At 46.3% G+C, this 18,590-nt stretch overlaps 1 protein-coding gene across 11 annotated transcripts in view; it reads right to left on the bottom strand.

Annotated features, from left to right (window-relative positions):
* Sorbs1 (sorbin and SH3 domain containing 1) overlaps positions 1 to 18,590 on the bottom strand; it is a 218,000-nt gene that overhangs the window by 64,295 nt on the left and 135,115 nt on the right. For all 11 annotated transcript variants that reach the window (XM_050144574.1, XM_050144513.1, XM_050144530.1 and 8 more), the window contains 3 exons: positions 15,374 to 15,403; positions 10,003 to 10,178; positions 7,719 to 7,782 (listed from right to left, as the gene is read on the bottom strand). In XM_050144574.1, coding sequence (XP_050000531.1) covers positions 7,719 to 7,782; positions 10,003 to 10,178; positions 15,374 to 15,403 — 270 coding nt within the window. The remainder of the gene's footprint in view (positions 1 to 7,718; positions 7,783 to 10,002; positions 10,179 to 15,373; positions 15,404 to 18,590) is intronic.

Here is an 18,590-nt window from a genome sequence, read left to right as displayed (position 1 = left end):
TTCCTGCTTGTGAAGGAACTATATTGCTATCTTTGCCCCTTGGAACAAACACCAAGCAATTGACATCAAACCTTGGCACCAACACTCAGAACTTCCCAAGTCAACCATTCCAGGAAGCTTGAACATTACGCAGCACATGCAGGGTGAACTTTGGTGCCTTGAAGGCCCCTGATGGGCTCTGGTGTTGACACACAACAGTTCTCCCCGGCCTTTGGCAGTCTGGCCTTAGTGGCACAATAGTTAGTCCCAGAGCTGCCAGGAGCCGCATAATTGCCTTTTCAAACACAACAACAACGTTACATGAATTTCTAAAAGCTTTCCTTCAGGGTTGATTTTGCAGTTGCTGTTTAGAATTTATAGAATTCTGAAAGTCAACTGGAGAGATTGCTGGACCAAACCATTTAAAGCTCTACGTAAGTGACAAAATGGGATGCTCAGTCAAAAGCAGCATTCACAGAACCACAAACTGAGCCATTAAATCTCCAGTTAGTGCTTCATAGGTCTTTAAACCTAAAAATTATTTTTGTGATAATAACAGCTCTCACTTTAACACGATCTTATTCCATCATTCAACATAATCCCTTCTGAGGCTTTACTCCCTGTGCTTAGCAAGAACAAGGATACAAGATGGAAACAGAAAACACCCCATAGAAAACAGCCAAGGAAAAGGAGACAGAGTCTGGGGAGGCAAAGAAAAGGCAAGCAAGGGGGGACAAAGAAGGCAAGTATAGGGGGCTTGTGTGGAAAGTCACAGATTACGTATGTTCTGGTTAAAGACTGCCATATATTAAGTCACAGATTACGTATGTTCTAGTTAAAGACTGTCATATATTAAGGGATGGAAAACAAAGGCCACAAGAGAGTGGAGAGAAGCTGCAGAAGACACACTCCTAAGAAGGAGAATTCTGAGAAGTTATTTGAAAATGGGAAAGGAACAAACTGAGGGAGACAGCCTGGAGGGATCCATGGGCTAATGGGACCCAGAGTCTGGAGGAACCCACGGGCTAGAGAAGGCTCACCATTCCCATCTTCATCCGGCCTTCTGGGTCCCGAGGTGGGAAGGGGAGGTCCGCTTCAGTTCTTAACTATGCTGCAGACCAAAGACTTTTGCACATGCTGGGCGGGGACCTTCTGGGCAGCTCACATAAGGAGAACAAAGGTGACTGCCACAAGCCGCCTGGCCCCTCCCCTGGGCAGGACTAGCAAAAGTTTGGGGCAGGAGGCACAAGTCAGCCAAACATCTTCACAACAGAACAACTTCACTCAAACTCAAGAAAAATGAGGCTATTCATAGAAATCCTGCACAGCTAGGAGAGTTATTTTCACTCAACTCTCTCTGTGCCTGAGAAAACTGCCTCCTGCAAGCTTTGCCTGAGGGAAAACTGGAGCAGGAAGGAGGGGGGAACACAGGCAGACCCCTGTGACACCACAACCCAGAGATGTTTATAAGTGGCACCATGAGTCACAGCAACAGAGATGGCAGTCCCAACCTCCAACGGGAAGCCGTGCTAGGGGAGTCACAGACCAGGAGGAAAGCTACTCTCTGCTCTCACCCCAGTGTGGTTCAATGGGTTCTCATAGGTCATGGGTCACCAAGTAGCCTATCTGCTACTTAGCTTTGCTGTAGATTTGGGACACTGTAAAAATATCTTGTTTTCTTGACATCGAATGTGCCAAGTCAGCTGTCCTTACAAGGCCAGAGTTCTGAATCTCCAGTCCTATATTCAAACTTTCTTTAAAAAAAATTAATTAATTAATTAATAGTTTATTATGTACACAGTGTTCTACCTGCATGCATGTCTGTATGCCAGAAGAGGGCACCAAATCTCATTAGAGATGGTTGTGAATCACCTTGTGGTTGCTGGGAATTGAATTCAGGACCTCTAGAAGAGCAGTCGGTTCTCTTAACCTCTGAGTCACTCTCCCGAGCCCTCAAACTTTCAAACTTTCAAATTAGCATGTTGGTCCTTTGGTGCAGGGAGTGGGGGGAGCTTTGAGGAAGAAATCTTGACATTTCAGTGAGTCTGTTGTGCATGGTCTCTGGTGTAGGAGTTCCTTCTGTTTGTGTGTTGCTTTCATTGGATAATGAATAAAGAAACTGCCTTGGCCCAGTTGTTAGGACGGAACTTAGGTAGGCAGAGGAGACAGAACTGAATTCTGGGAGAAAGAAAGGCAGAGTGAGAGACGCCATGGATCTCCTGCCTGAGACGGACACTGGTTATAATCTTGCCTGTAAGCCACAGTCTCGTGGCGATACACAGATTAATAAAAATGGGTAAAATTAAGATGTAAGAATTAGCCAATAAGAAGTTAGAGCTAATGGGCCAGGCAGTGTTTAAATGAATGCAGTTTTTGTGTGGTTATTTCGGGTGTAAGCTAGCCGGGCAACCGGAAAAAACAAGCAGGCTCTCTCTCCTTGCAACAGGTCTCATTGCTTGGGGAGCTTTCCTAACTGCATGTTCCCACACAGATCCCATGAGACACTAGCTCAGCAGCCCAAGACAGGATTGACTCAAGAGAAGCTGCCGTGAGTTATCAGAGAGCTCTTGGCAAGGTGGGGGGGCAATCAAATGCACAGAGTCTATCAGGAGGGGAGGATCAGCAGAGCAAAATCCCATGTTCAGAGTCCCCCAGACCTTGGCTTGAATCCTGACTCAACCACGTCCTGTGTGACTTTGCACATACTACCTAACCTCCCCAAGCTTCTTCAGGCTCATCTCGTGGGCTGCTAGGAAGATGAAAATAAGGTTGACAGTAGTGATGTGCTCTGCACACACCCTCACAGTGGACACCAAAGTCTCCAAATCTGTGGCTGAGTGTGGGCAGCTGTGAAAAAATTGGAATCAGTAAAAAGTTTTAAAACATGGGATGAATGAAAGCGAATTCAAACTCAAAGCAAACAAATCCAAGGCATTTCTGGCGCTACCCAACTATCAGGCATCTCCACTGCGTCCTTGCTTCTGAGCATACATGTATACCGTGCACTGCACACAGCATCACTCCACATACCCCAAGGTTGCCTGAAACTCTAGCTCAGTGTTTTGACTGTACAGAGAAAGATTTCTTTTTTTTTTCTTTTTTTTCTTTTTTCTTTCTTTTTTTTTTTTTTTTTTTTTTGGTTTTTCGAGACAGGATCTGTGCAGCTTTGGAGCCTGTCCTGGAACTCGCTCTGTAGACTAGTCTGGCCTTGAACTCACAGAGATCCACCTAATTCTGCCTCTCAGGTCCTGGGATAAAAGGCGTAAGCCATCACCATCCAGCTTAGAATAAGTTTCTTTCTGGTTTATTGTCAGTAAATGTTTAATATGTATATACATGAAGCAGCACATACATTTCTCAGGTGCAGAAGGTCACAACGGAAATGCTGAAGCAGCTTTGGTGTTAGGTGGAACAGCAGTAAGAGCGCGGCAGTCACCACACACTGCTGTCCCTTAAATAAAATCCGGGGGAGGGGAAAGGCTGCCTTGCAGAGGGAAGGAGAGGAGTGTGGGGTAGCACTGAGCTGGCTTAAAAATTATAAAATGCCCAGACTGCTCTTTGCTGTGACTTACAGAGGATTATTTTCGTCAACACGTAAACTCATTAAGAAATGGCCGTCCTGTTTATCTTCCAGCAACTGCCTAGCAGTTTACTTGCTCACTCGGGGAGAAGGAAGGTTCCTAGCTGGGGCAAGCTCATGCTCACAGGCCCCACTGCTCAGAACAATCAGCTCTGAAATACTTAGAAGTATCTGCTTTCTTAAAAACGACTACAATTTAGACATACCAGCCCTCAGGAAGGCTTTCATAGGCTTCTTACAGATACTCCTGCTTCCAAATTCTGAATTACAAGACAACAAAACAATAGTAGCACCAATCAGACTACTCCACCCCTGCATGAGACCCACAGCTCCAATTTCTAGGTTCTCTCTCGGCTGAACTCTCCCTTCCTTCCTCCCTCTCTCTTTCCCTCTCTTCCTCTTTAAGGGTTTCACTAAGCAGCCCTGGCTAGTCTGGAACTTACTATGTAGCCCAATATAGCATTGAATTCATAGTGATCCTCCTGCCTCAGCCTCCTGAGCACTGGGATTATATGTATGCACCTCTACAGCCTCTCCTTCTCAGTGCTTGTTAGCACCTATGGCAGAAGCTGCATTCGGTGCTGATCTGTGGTCAATGTGCTGACAGAGCCCCGGAGCTGCCTGTGAGGAGCGGCACCATGGACAGAGCTAAGGTGGGCCTCTGGCACTCACGGACACATTGCTTATGATGCTCAGACAGGATAAAACCATAGATTCAGAAAGCCAGAAAACCTCCTGAACATTAAAAAAAATTAAACCCAACAATTATTAAAATTCCTCATGTGCCTTTCACATTTGTAAAAAGCCTTTATCTAACTGAATATAATCAGCAATATGCTAGACATGTCATCTAGGCAGGGTGGGGGCATGAGAGAATTTACCCTATTTTTAAAAGACCTCTTGGGGAAGACAACGTCTTCAAAATTTGTGTTGAAGCCTAATTATCTTCATTAGTATGGCTTCTTATGCTCAACTTAAAGTTTTTAACCTTTTAATTTTTTAAGGCCATTTTTTCCTTTTTCTAAGTCTCTGAAAATATTGTGTGTATGCATAGTCATACATAAACATACCCACTTCTAAAAATGTGTGGCAAGCTCTCTTGCCTTCTCTTACTGTTTATATCTCTAGGCAAAACAGCCCTACTTCCTGTTGTGCCAGATTTCGCACGTAACAGAAAGCAGACCCTGCTATCAGCCTGTGTTCCAAGGTGCAGTGACCAATGACTTAAGAGCTTGATAATGGGCCATGAAATCCTGCCTTGAGATCACAGCCAAGACAAAGGAAGCCAAGGGTCCTGTCTAGGACAGGCTTTGGTCCATCTCCCAATCCCATGGGAGTAGCAGGGTTTTCTCCAAGATACTTTCCCTCACCCAGCTTTTACAGCCTTCTTTGATACTGTTCTCCCCCACACCGCACCCCCTCCCCCAGCATAAGAAGAATAACTCCAAGGCACAGGCATAGCTGTTCTCCGTATCAGGTCATATTCCAATCCAGCTCTTGTATGAAATGCTTCCCAGCTTAGCCCAAATCTTCTTTTCAAGGGTTATCATATCTCCCCCAAACTGACACTTAAACCTACACTCCTCTTCAGGAATTCCCAATCAATGAGAGACACCCCGCGGACCCATGGCCAGAGGGGCCCAGTGACAATCTGGTGCAGTGTGGGAAGCTGGTAAGCTTCTATTGTTGATAGCTGTCAGGTCTCCCTCCTCAGCTTCCTGAGGTCACTGCCCAGCCATCAGAATACACTAAGTGACACCCCAGACACCAGGCCTTGGGTAGTTGGTACAAGCTGCTTTTCTCAGAGCCCCACACAAAACTACCCCTAAGGTATGCAAACCCTATAGGGGCAGGGATTAAAATGCCACATGGAGAGACAGCCACACAAAAGGTTAGGGGGAAGCAAATAAACAGGAAGACTTTCTCAGCTACCAGCAAAAAAAAACCCACGGTGAGAAGTAACAGTACCAGTTAGGAGCGAGGTACACGATTTCCTGTAATTACCTTCAGATTTAGGACTAGGAGTAGATGCAGGAAACCGGTAGGTTGGAGTGTAAGGGTTGTCCTCTGCAGCGGAGAAAAGCAGTGGATTTGAAGCTATCCACCGTGACGCGGAGGAAATGATTAACCCCCGGTTGATACTTTCCAATGGTTATCTATTTTAGTGTTATTAAAGCACACAGGCATCACGCTTAGATTAATGAATTAGAAAGGACTTAGTTATTTTAATATAGCACACCATGCAAACGAGTGAAATAAAATCCTCACGGGCCGAAAACGAGTATTAAAAACAAAATCTAAAAGCCAAATTGTACACCTATAATGGGACTCTAAGAACTAATTTAAAGCTATGACAACAGATGCACTGTCTAAACTTATGGTACCTTCAGAATTTTGCAGGATGTCAGGAAGTTCAGGGAATTGGTAGGTAGGGAAATAAGGGTTTTCTTCAGGAGTGTCTAGGCAGTGGGGGCACGTTTGAGAAAGAGAGAGAGAGAATAGGAAGATACAAACAGAGAGAGCGAATAAGTACGAATCCACACAGTTTACACTCCTTGAATTCTGGGATACAATAAGCTTCACTAATGATATAAAATAACCTTAAAATCCAGTCTTTTTGCCTGAATTAGTCATCTCAAAAACATAGAAGAAACTGGCTCCAACGGACAAGAAGCACTAAACACAAAGTTTCAAATTTCACATTTTTTTAAGTCAGAGATATGAAATATGATAAATGAAAACACTATCCTAAAGTGATTTTTTTTCTTCCAAATCAAAAGCTGGTTTGTGCATATCAGAAACCAGCAAACAAGTGAGTGTTAAGTTTTTCAGGTGCCTCTGCCTCCACTAGGGCAGGCAGGTGTGTCGAGAATCTGTAATTTAGCAGTGTTAATCACAAGAGCACAAGAAGACCATGGGTGCCTTGGAGCAGAGTCACACATTCTGTGCATATGCATGCGTGCATTCCTGCATTAGCCTTCCAAAGCCAGGTCTGAAGGTGGGGGAGTCACCGATGGCTGGAAGAAGTGGGCAGTGACTTTACCATGGAGACCCAGTGTTTAGCACCACCGTGATGGAGCTTACCCACTTGACCTTAGCGAATGCACACCTGACTCAGAGAAGCTGATATTTAGGAAGAGTGTAGATCATTCTGAACCCAGAAAAGCTAATTGACAGTGATGTTTAGCATATACAGTTAGGCAAAGAGAGTGGATATTTGTGACTTAAATGGGAACACTATTTCTTTGGTGTATTTCACGGCAGGCGGCCAGACTGGATTTGGGCACAAAGAAAGACAGGATGCTCTGCTCTCAGGAAGAGTGACTCCCTTCCCACAGTGCAGTGACATCCCTGCCTGTCAACTGACTGGCAGCCTAGGTGGCAGTGGGGGCGGAGCTTGTAGGGTTGTGATCTGCCAAAGCACGAGCCCGGGGTCCCGCCATCATGCTGGTTCACGCACTGAAATCCCAGGGGCCTCTCGATCTGTAAGCCCCTTGCTCTAGTGTGTCAGCTCACGACTGATTCTCTACCTGCCAAGCTCTGGTCCCCAGTTGGGGAAGCTTACTTCGCGCACTAGCATAGCCTCGGAGATTCACAATAGCATCGCGCTTCACAGAGTCAAGCGTGTTCCCATTTGAATGGCCACAATATCCTTCAGAGGACCGGAAGCGGGACAGACACAGAAAGATGCAAGATCCACCTAAGAGCACACAAGTGCCTGGAGGCAGGCTCCAGGGAAGAACAGTTTTCTCAACTCCCAGTCCAGGCCTTTGCTCATTTGATCTCCTCACAAAGCAGTCATGGGCTGACACAAGCTATTCCTAAAGCTGGAAGCAGGTGGGAGATGGAACTGCCTGTTCTCCAGGCAGATAGGTGCGGGATCATGGGCGGAGTGCCGTTCTCAGCCTCCTGCGCGGCACAGCAGCTGGGAGGGAGGACTTGCAAGCTGGCCTCAAGTCCCAAAGCCGAAGCAGGCACAGGTACAACCCTCCCACCTGTGCTCTGCGGGTGCATGGCCAAAGCCAGGCAGACCAGTACCTAATGGAATCCAATAGAGGGAGCGCACTCCTGGAGTCCAAATGAACTGAGAACAGGACCATAACCAATCGACAACAAATTCCCACAGAATCACATGACTTATGTAAGTGAAAATTGGTACCTCTGTTCAGCTTGTGGATCTGTTTAAACATGGTTTTGTACCAGTCTTTCGATCTCTCGGTATTCTGGAGAAAAACAGAAGCAAAGGGTAAAACAATGGGCAATTCAGAAGATCTATGATGACAAAATCAAAATCAAGCAGGGTGGTACTAGGATCGATCCCAGGGCCTTGCACATGAGGCAAGTGCTCTAGCATGCGCGTCCCTAGCTGCAGTATTGAGAACTTTCTCTAAAGGCAAAACTTTTGAGAGAGCGGTCATAATAAAAAAGATTCAGATATGATTTTGAAAAATGTGATTTGGCCTAAGGATGTAACAAAGGCAGATTTGAAATATGCCATGCTTTCTTTCTTTTAAAAACACATATTTATTTTTAATTTATGTATCTGAATGCTTTGCCTGTATTAATTCATGTGTACCATTGCACACAGTGTTCTTGGAGACCAGCAGGGGGCATCAGAACCAGTCATGTGCACCCTGAGTCTTCTATAAGAGCAGAAAGTGCTCTTAACCACTGACCATCTCCCTAGCCCTGTGCCCCACCTTCCTTAAAATTTCATTTTTAGAGACAGTCTCTCTCCACACACAGACTTCAAGAAAACTGAAGCTAAGCCCTCCCAGAACCACAAGGCAATAAATCCTTCTTACCACAATCTATCTCTGCTTCTTCTGGATTATTCTGTACAAATGTATGTAAGTCACCTTGCACAAAGCCATGTTTAAAACACATACATTAAAACAGAACCTATATGGCAGCCAATTCCAGGGTTTTCATGCTCACTGGAACCAGGCCTTTTCCAAAGACAGAAATAAAATAAGGTGGCTAAATAAGATAGTATCACTCCCATTTTTACAGATGAGGGAAATAAATAGAAAAAAAATCAAAGTGCATTGTCCCACATAGAGAAGTGTCAGAAAGTAGAAGGGCCAACCAGCGCAGCATTTGTAGACACTCTGCCACCCATGCATCGTGAGATCTTGGGAGAGTGATGTGATCCTGCACATCCCTGCCTTTTTGATGCTGTGTGTGGATGTGTGTCCTCTGTAGTTAATGGCTTCTCTCCCAGGCAGGCAGCACTGGGAGGTGCTATGGAAGTTTAGGAGGTAGGGCCTACTGAGAGGTCCTTAGACCACTGGGGATGACTTCTCCACAAGGATGTGGGATGTCACCTGGCCATCCTCTCTGCTCCCCAGCACACTGTACGAGCACTAGTACGTCCTTGCCATGATATGCTGTCCTTGTCAGAGGCTCTTGCAGAGCAGGAGACTCAAATCTGGACTTGAACCTCCCTAACCATGATCCCAGATAGGCCTCTCCTTACTCCATAAGCAGGCTGTGCTGAATATTCCTAACAGCGCAGCTAAGCTGACTGATGTAGCAACCTATGAGATAGTAATTGCTCCACCACCCAAATGGCGATATAAGATAATGTCCAGCATAGGAGCTTCGATCACTCTCTTTCTGTTATTACATATGGCCAAAGTAGAGTTCTCCAAAGGGTTAGACTACTACTGTTTCTATCTGCCCTCTGAAAAGCAAAAAAAAAAAAAAAAAAAAAAANGGGCTCAAGTTTACCAGGGACATAAAGGGCCTCTCCCCCTCACAGACCATTTGGAAAGAAAAAAAAAAAAAAAAAAAAAAAAAAAAAAGCCCATTTTCCAAATGGAAACCAAAGACGACACATATTACAGCCAGTGGTCTGGTGGACTGTAAGAAGGAGTGGGATTAAGTGGGATTAGTATGACCCAGTCACAAAGGGCAAGTTTTCCTGAGCTTCTTGGGCCTTCAGGAGCATTGGCACAACTGGCCCAGGAAGAGGCCTGTTGGTCCTGAAGGCCTTGAAGGGCCTCCTTTGCCTGGTGGCCTTGTCCTGCTTACCTTTCATGATGAGGCAACTCTTATTCGCGAATCTCCCTCCCGAACCCAGATACACAGCCTCACTTTGCTGGGGATGCCCTTAACTCTGGAACAAGAATTGCTGATGGGCTCCACGCAGTGACAATCTTGTCTATGGAACATGGGCAGCCCAAGCTCATTGGCTGCTCTGCTGCAGGAAAGTTCCACAACTGTGCTCCACCCAGGCGTTCCTTTTCTCATGAGACTTAGTAACACCCTACACCTACTTTGGAGAAGTCTGGATATATTCACTGGGGTGTGGTTTGTGCTGGTGTCAAAGACAAAATCCCTCCCCTCCAAGCCACTGTGACTCCCCCTCACAGACACTCAAGGCCACATTCTTGCCAGTACTTGTTTAAGATGAAGCCCAGAGAGGACCACACTCGTACCCGGAGTGGGATGCCCACTTCATCCACAGACACATTGCTTAGGTCCTGTGCACTCTTCACCACCCGCCTGCCGCTGTCATCTTTTGCTCTCCTTTCTGGGGCCCTGCTGGGCGAGGTGAGTTCTGCTGGGGTTGGCACTGAGTCCTGCTCTCCCACTCTTCTCTCTGAGGCAGGATCTGGAAATGAAAAGCAACCACAGGCTTAAACTCCAAAGCAAAAAAAACTCTCACACAGTCCAGTTAGGGGAAAGGGGCATTTGCTAATTTCCAACTGGAACTAGCCCCACGTAGGCCAAGGGTCAGTGAAGTCCAGCCCACTGCCGGCCACCTGCTTTTGTAAGTAACATTTTACTGGAATACAGCCATGGTGGTTTGTCCACACATTGTTTATGAATGCTTTTGTGTGTTACCATGGTTGAGTAAGCTGTGGCCACATGGCCTGCAAAGCATCAAATGTTTGTTATTTGGCTCTTTAAGAGAAGCCTGTGGAGGTATGAAATTGTTCTGAAGATATCAGAAAAGGTGAGGGAGCAGGTAAAGCCTCAAGGAGATGGTGAACATTACTGGAAAGTTCCTTTTTTTTTTTAATTCTTGAGAGTCACTTAAGCCTCCTCATTTAATTTCCCATGCCTTAGTTTTCTCATTCAAAAAATATGGGAATGACATTTCCATTGGCAAGCTCACAAAGATGCTGTAAGGCAAAGTGCTCAGACAGCTAGGCATTGCTGGGTGTTCATTACAGTTTATTTAGCCTGGTTTACGACTGGAACTTACAGAGAGCCAACAAACAAACCAGGAATGGTCCACAGATTACATGGTCACTAGTTACTGTCTTTTTTTCCAAGCCAGACTATCCAGTTAATGGAGGTGTTCTCTAAGTACTTGCCAGGTGCTATGCCTAGTATTTTGCATGTAGAGGGGAAACCTCTCAGACTCTTAGTCTTCAGGGGGCTTATACTTTAGAGGAAAAACAAAGAGAATCAGAGTAGTGAGGACCAACAGAGGAAGTCGGCACCTGGCTTAGTTGCAGAATTTAGTTTCAGAGCCAACTTCTCTAAGAGGAAGGAGTCAACCAGATGAAAAGAAAGTGGAGGATGTTCCTAGCAGAAGGAACAGCATCATCAACTGTGTGCCGTCTTGAGCTATTCCAACTTAATTAGGTGCCTGGCATTGCACTAAACTCTTCAATAAGACAAGAAGAATTGATGGCAATAAATAAATAAGTAAATAAATAAACAAACAAACAAATAAGCAAGCCTTAGAGGCATCCAGGAGATGCTGCAGGACCCAGCTGGCATGCCTTGGCAAGATGGAGTTTTACAGCTACCAGCACAAAGATGATGGCAGATCTTTATGGTAGAAGGAAGTGAGCAAGCAGAGCCCAGGGCTGAAGTCACACACTGAAAAATATGAAAGAAACAGGCAGAGAAGCAGAGAATCCCCAAGTCTGTGTGTGAGACATGGAAGGGAACAACAGGAAAGGGACAAGAACTCTGTGAGAGCGATTTCAGGAGGCCAACGGGCATGGGCGCCAGATTGCAGAGAAAGGGACACGCGTGAAAAAGAAGCAGGGGTGAACTCATTACAGAGGAAGAACTGTGTCAAATGGAAACAGGTGGACAGCAAAGGGGCTTAAGCCAAGCAGGGCTGAAGTCTTATCAGTGAAGACTAAAGCAGGTCTCTCCCCCAACAACCATCAATTAGTTACACCCCGACTGAGAAGTGCAAAGTGCTGGCTGGGGAACAAGTGTCCTCCGGCAGGAAGGTTCCATGCAAAGCTGTGACAAAGTCAGAGGTGTCCATGTATGAAGAAGCAGCTGAGGGGGTAGGAACAGTGTAGCTCGCATGCTCAGGTTTCTAATGCTTGATCTACTCAACAGAGTCACTTTCCCCTGACCTCAGACAAGCTTCTTATGGCCTTGCTCCACCTATGAGGGCAGAATGGTTTCTAAACTTACTTGTCAATCTAATGAGGGCTTAGAAAACCCAATCCCCATACCATTACCACAAACCTCCAAGGAGACCAGGTCAGACTGTCTTCCTAGGATTTCTGGAATTTCTCAGGAAATTCCAATGCAAGGCCAAAGAGCCATCAGAAAACTCCGAATGTAAGAGGATTCTGAGTTACCAGTCTACCCTTGACTTGGGTCTCCGAACATTCTCCTCCCGCCTGGAAAGGCCTTCCCCAAGTGAAATAAAAAAGGGACCAGTGAGCTGATTCAAACTCCATCTTGCTTGGCATTTAGACACTATGAGATGATGTCCATAGACATGTGTTCAAGGCTTCCGGACCAAGCAAATCTTCTTTTAAAAATGCATTTTTCTAGTTACTTTGATCTATAAAAATCAGTGTGTGTTCCCCGCCCCTTGTTTAAATTTTAGAGGCTTAATGTCATGGGATTCTGACACACGGAAGGCTCAGACCCTCCCCCCCCCCCAAAAAAAAAGTTACTTGATACAGTAAAACCCTAAAGTGACACAGGTCAAGACAACCCTCTGAAATTCACAGTACACCGTCTAATCTCTTACATCATATCTGAGTGTTTCTTTCTGGTTTCACAATATGCTTCAAAAAGCCTTGAGTTGGGGGATACAGAGACGGCTCAGTGGTTAAGAGCACGTGCTAGTCTTGCAGAAAACTGAGATGTTTCCCAGCATCCAAATGGGTAGCTCCCAACCACCTTTAACTCCAGTTCCAAGAGACTCATTGCCCTCTTTAGACTCCAGGGGCCCTAGGCACACTCATGGTATTCATATATTCATGCATGTAAACACTCATACACATAAAATAAATATAAATTTTTTTTAAAAAAGTTTTGAGTCAGTAAACAAATGATAATGACAACCTCAAATAGGGTCTCTGTCAGGAGGAGGTGGGACAGATTTTCTGTATATCCAAAGCTTCGTGACAGTCTAAAGCATTGCTTATATTCCCCTTGGGGAAGGACAGTGGTCTCTCTACACTTTGTGTCAGTATCTGCAGTCTTTAATCAAGGGGACCACAAACCACACAAGGTCAACACCACTAAGGCTCCATTCCCAGATAACTCTCCACAATGGTTCCTCTTGACTGTCAAGTTGACTGGAGTCATATTAGTGAAGTACATCCCTGGATATGTCAATGAAGACATTTTCAAAGATGATTAAATTGTGAGGACTTTGTCCAATCAGTGGTTTAATCTATCCATAAATTCACAATTTACTATTGGGAGGTTGTGAAGCTGAAGCCTGGTTGGGGGAAATCATATCACTGGGGCCATCATCTTGTCCTGGCCCCCTTCTGCTATTGCTGCTTCTCTCTGCTTCCTCTTCACCAGGGTGTGAACAGCATCACCAGGCCCTTCCTGTCATGACAGACTGAATCTCCTAAAACCACCAGCAACCAACAACTTCCCTTCCTTGAGGTGTTCTGCCAAGTATTTGGTAACAGCAATGAAAAGCCAAATACTCTTCCATTGACTGCTGAGCCCCATAGATGTTCACTAGGACCGTGCTGAAGGGAAAGAGGTTGGCAGTCCCGAGTTTCAGACCTACAGGTAGTAGGTAGATGCTCATGTCCTTTAGAGAATTCTCTAGAAGCTAGAGAATGCCACTCCAGGAAGCTTCTGGAGACCAGTGATCTGTTCTCAAACTCAAGGAAACCCAGGGCATCGTGTGCTAAGTCTGCCTGCATCGTGTAGAAGCCACCCATGAATGTGGCCCTGTCCAGTGTGGACAGCATCCTCCTCATTTCAGTCACAGACAACAGCCCCTGAAGGCAGGACTATAAATTAGCACCCCATTTTCCACATGAGGAAACTGTGGTACGAGAGGTGATGTCATTCACCCAGGGACAAGAACAAACAAAAAAATCTCTGGGTCTCCCAACATGTAGTTAGATGCTTTTTCTATCAATTTCAACAATCCTTCCAAGCTACCATAGGTAGGAGATGTCTCCCTCTCCCCCACTCGTATGTGTATGTGTGTGCTCGCGCACACACGCACACATGTGCATGTGTGTGTGCGTGTTTTCCATCCACGGCCACCTGGGCTGGCCAGTGGAATAAAGTGTGCTGGAATCTGGTGGTTCAAGGAAGGGCTGTGAAGGGCACCTTGAGATTAACCATAGTTCTGGTCCTGTAGCCAAGTCCTGATAAAGTTGAGAGGGTGTGAGAACCTCATGTTCTCCCCAGTCAGGCTCTGCCCAAATCACGAGAGTAGCGGTATGCTAAAGTCATGCAGAAACCACGTAGCAGCTGCTCAGAAACTGGTGGCTTCAGCTCCTCACTGGATCAGAGGTTCTTACGCTAGAGCTCATGAGCCTTTGCTCCGTGTGCCCTGTGTACACACTAGCTTTGTCTGGACGGCTAAACAACTGCCTCCATTAGCTCCTCCCTGTGAGAGCACAAGCAAAGGACAGTACTAAGCCATCACGCCACACCATTAGCTGCTGATGGACAGCACAGCTCCCTTCTGCAGCCCCAGAGCCTGCCTCTGCACCAGGCAAAAGAGTGGAACTCAATACAGACCAGAGCCAGTGCGAGCACCTTAAGACCACAGCGCTTCATGCCTACTTAGCACTCAGCACAAAGGGCAAAGTCACCCATTAGCAGAAACAATCTGGTCGACATGGCCGCTTTCCTCCTTCACAGAAGAGAACTGGAGTGTGAAAACCAGGGTTGGAAGCAGCAGGAAATGGTTGAATACCTCCATCCCTGGGTTTCTCCAGGATCTCAGCCTCCCTGGCTTGGCACTGTCTCATCCTGCATACCCTCTTAGGAAGGAGCCCTGACAACTGACTGTATTTGCGGTCACTCCGCCATCAGGGACCTTGGTGATTACTTAAAGGTGTAGTCAGCAAGGAAGGAAGCGTCATCTGCTTGGGATCCAGACTGCTACCCTTGTCTATTAAATCTACCCTCTTGAAGTGAGTCCCAACGAGTTTTCCAGGAGATACTGACACCGGCTTGAGTTCAAGTGGCAGCTTTGAGCACTGTGTGGGTCTGGGAGCGCTCATTTAGACTTGTCACCGGGGGCCATCCATCTACTGGCAGTATTTTTTTTTTTCATTCAGAAAGGAAAGAACTTCCCACATTTCCCAACCCCTGATTCATCTCAGAGAGAGACAGAGCAACAGAGTGCTCTTTAGAGACCGTCCATTGGACTGGGCACGGTCTGGTCTGGCTACCTGGGTGCATCTCACAGTTCCACAAGGCACGTTTACTCCTGTGGTTCATGGCTTTGTCTGCCCCAGGGTATAGAAACTATTCCTGTTTGCATGATCCCTGTGGCCCATCAATCAACACAAGGGGAAATCAGAAGACTGTGCCGATTGGACACTGGCTGGAACAGGATCCGAAGATAGCAGGTAAATAAACAGATGGCTCACCTACCTGAAAGACTACTGAGTCGTTTTTGCTGTTCTGTGATGAAAGAAAAGAACACAATGTGAGTGATATTTATCCAGCACCCGGTAAGGCAGAGAAGTCCCAGCATAACTAATTAGGACCTCACACTCTGGTCCTTGCTGTTTTCTAGGCTTGGCTGTTAAAACACACAGCCCAGCTGAGGCAGCGGTCATTGACGTAGTGAGAGGTTCCCCAGCTCCCCGACCTACAGATCTGCACCAGGACCTGGGCCCACCGAAGTGTTTTAGGAGTCCCCTCTTGTCTCAAGGTGATCTCATCACTCATGACCCTTCCAACCACTCTGGGTTCACACAGACCTCGTAACATCCCAGACCCGGTACCTTTCGGTAAATATATTAAGGATCAGACATGACAACTGCCATCTCCTGAGCTTGCCAAATGATAGCCCTGTTGTAAGAGCTTTTTTATCTAGCACTTGAAATCTTAGCAACAGCTCTGGCTGTTAGGTACAGCTAATTTTCCTCAATGAACATCCTTAGCACTGTGGCTTAGTCACCGAACATCTGCCCGCTCCAGGGTAATAAAGAAATTCTAAAAATAATCAGCATTAGCTAGGGGCTACGGGGGTTAGATTACTCAAGATAACACTGAAGACCATCTGGTTCTAGAACCAAAATCTCTAGCTTCCAGTCTCCAGCTCTTTCCCAACCCTTGTGTCCCCCCCCCCCGCCACCGTCCTTCATGCAGTTGCTCACCCTCCTAGGTAATCATGTGGAGGGGAGCCCAAGGTCTCGTTGGCAGCATCCTGTGTGCACTCACTATTCGATAAGCACACAAGTAACCTTTACCCTCTACAGCTGCCAAATATCAAGCAGAGTGATAAAAATAGACCATACTGGTTGGCCCATGCATGCCATTTTCCTACCCCATGGCCGCATTCCTATTCTGATGCTAGAATTGGTATGGGGGAGAAGTAAACAGAGCAGTGTGGGAGCTCAAGGCCAGTGGAGATGGCAGCTGTCCACCTAAGCTTTGAGCAAGAGACTCGCACCAGCTGCACTAGAGCCTAGGTGAGTATCAAGCTCAGCTGGGAGGGCGACTTGCAACGTGACAATGACCAATCAAGTAACCACGTGGCCTCAGTTTCCTGATCTGTGACGTCACGGTGCTATGGTATCTAAAGGGATTTATGGGTGCCACATTCTGTTCTGCAAGGTGCCAGCCGGGTCTTCCTTGTCGCTCCTAACTTCGAAGGTGTGCAACGGCTGTTCATTCACAGGATCCTCCGACCGTTCCTGTCCACAGACCTGTCTGGGAACCATAAAGGTCTTCCTTTCCAAGGTGGTCCATTGCCAAGCATAATGGCCTGCCTATAAACTTTCTGTAACTCTGGAACCTTGTTTTCCTATCCCATCCCCAGAGTTCCTGAATCTGAACTGCAGGTTAACTAGACTCTGATGATCCAACACACAGAAAAGGCAGAAAGGTCCTGAGCAGGGGTGCTTCTTTCAGCCCTTCGGGTTTCCTGAGTCGAATCCCTGATTCGCTGACTGCCGGGTAAGCTATGCCCTGAACATGCTGGCGTGAAAGATCAAGAAAGGGTGGAAAGGGGACCGTGCTGTTCGCGGCCACCAGAGTCAGTCCAGAGGCTCAGCGCCTGTTTGTCCCTAGTAGCAGGAGGCTGGCTGGGGGAGACAGGGTCATTGCCAAACTGTGCTCTGTGAAAGTCTAGACAGAAAGAAATGGAATTATTTTAAAAGATGACTAAAGTAGAATTTCAGATGTAGAATAAAGTTATCACCCCTTAGGAAACCTTGCAATAGTTAAGAATCTGTTCTTCTGTGAGGAGAAGCAGAGATGCTAGGCTGGGTACATTCCAAGCAGTACCAAATACATTTGCTCCAGACCCCACTGATGGAGTTTCCTTCCCACTCTCCTACCTCTGCTGCCTTACTTGGGATGAACCTATGGGTTCTCTCTCTACGGGAAACCATTCATTAGTTTAAAGAAGATCCATCCGCCTGTAGCACCGTTACTCTCGTGCTTTTCTGAAGGACAATTCTCATTTTTGAACCCAAAACAGGACTTGGTCAAAATAAAGGCAGGAACCAAAAGTCCTTTTTGATGAATAAGAAAATTTCACTTTATTCAAGGAAGAAACAAAGAGGGAACTCAGGCGTTTTGGTGCCTGAAAACGTCCCTGTAGGTGTTGTCAGAGGGACTTGGCAAACGCAGCTGACATTACGCTTGGCATTTCCCAAAAACCAAGTTGCCTTGGGAATAAATCCCGATTTTTAAGAAAGTGTCTTTCTTTCTGGGAACCAACTTGCTTTTTAGAACAGTGAGTCATGAAGAAGTTCACAGAGAGGCTTTTGCTTTTTCCTGCATTTTTCTTTGTTCTGCATGACAGACACTGGCAAAGAGGAGCTGCCAGGGAGGGTGGCAAGGCTAGAAGGAGAATGGCCACTTAGACGGAGCACTCTTCTGTTCTTTGAAAGAACACTGGGGCCACACAGTGTAAAAAGAGACAGACAGAAAGAAAAAGAACTTAAACCACTAAAGCAACCATTTCAGATTTGAGAGAACATATTTTACGTGAGAGAAAATGCTTTGCACATCGACTTTCCCAGTGAGAAGCAGGAAAGAAACTTCTCCTCAGTATGGAAAGCAATGGAAATTAGATTTCAGCCCCATCTTCCCTAAGGGAGAGGCAGGAAGGGGAGGACACTATGATGTGGGTGAGGAAGGTGACAAGAGAAGACTGGAACCAGGATATGCTGTTCCCTGGGTTCCACGCAGAAGAGCCCTCTCCGGGGAGATGGCCTCAAAGTGTCCCATGTCATGTGGCAAAAGGACTCTTATAAACTCAAAGTTTATTCCTCTATGCAACTCCAAAGTGGAAAAGTTGGGATTTAGAACCACTGCCTGAATCTTAAAGCAGAAAGATAAAAAAATATATTATGACTACTTCAAAGCTCTTGGGTTTTTATTGACCCTGAGGCCCCTTCAGAGATGCAGCAGGAACAGCCAGAGAAACAACAGGAACCAATCAGAACCCCTAAGCAGAGCTGTCTGGGCCATGTGGATGGAAGTAGTGCAGACAGACATATGAGTCTCCATCAAGGAGATTGCCACTGAATGGCCACTTACCACAGAGCCTGCTGTGAGAAGAGGACTAGCCAATAACCAGGAGACAGCCTAGGAGCCTCTGTACAGAGGCACAAAGACACGCTCTACATTG

This window comes from Alexandromys fortis, unplaced genomic scaffold (assembly GCF_014885135.2).
Source record: "Alexandromys fortis isolate MF-2015 unplaced genomic scaffold, M_Fortis_MF-2015_v1.1 scaffold_16, whole genome shotgun sequence".
In the NCBI taxonomy this organism is placed as follows: Eukaryota; Metazoa; Chordata; class Mammalia; order Rodentia; family Cricetidae; genus Alexandromys; species Alexandromys fortis.
Note: the sequence above shows the minus strand (reverse complement) of the source record. Positions and strands in the feature narration are given on the sequence as shown.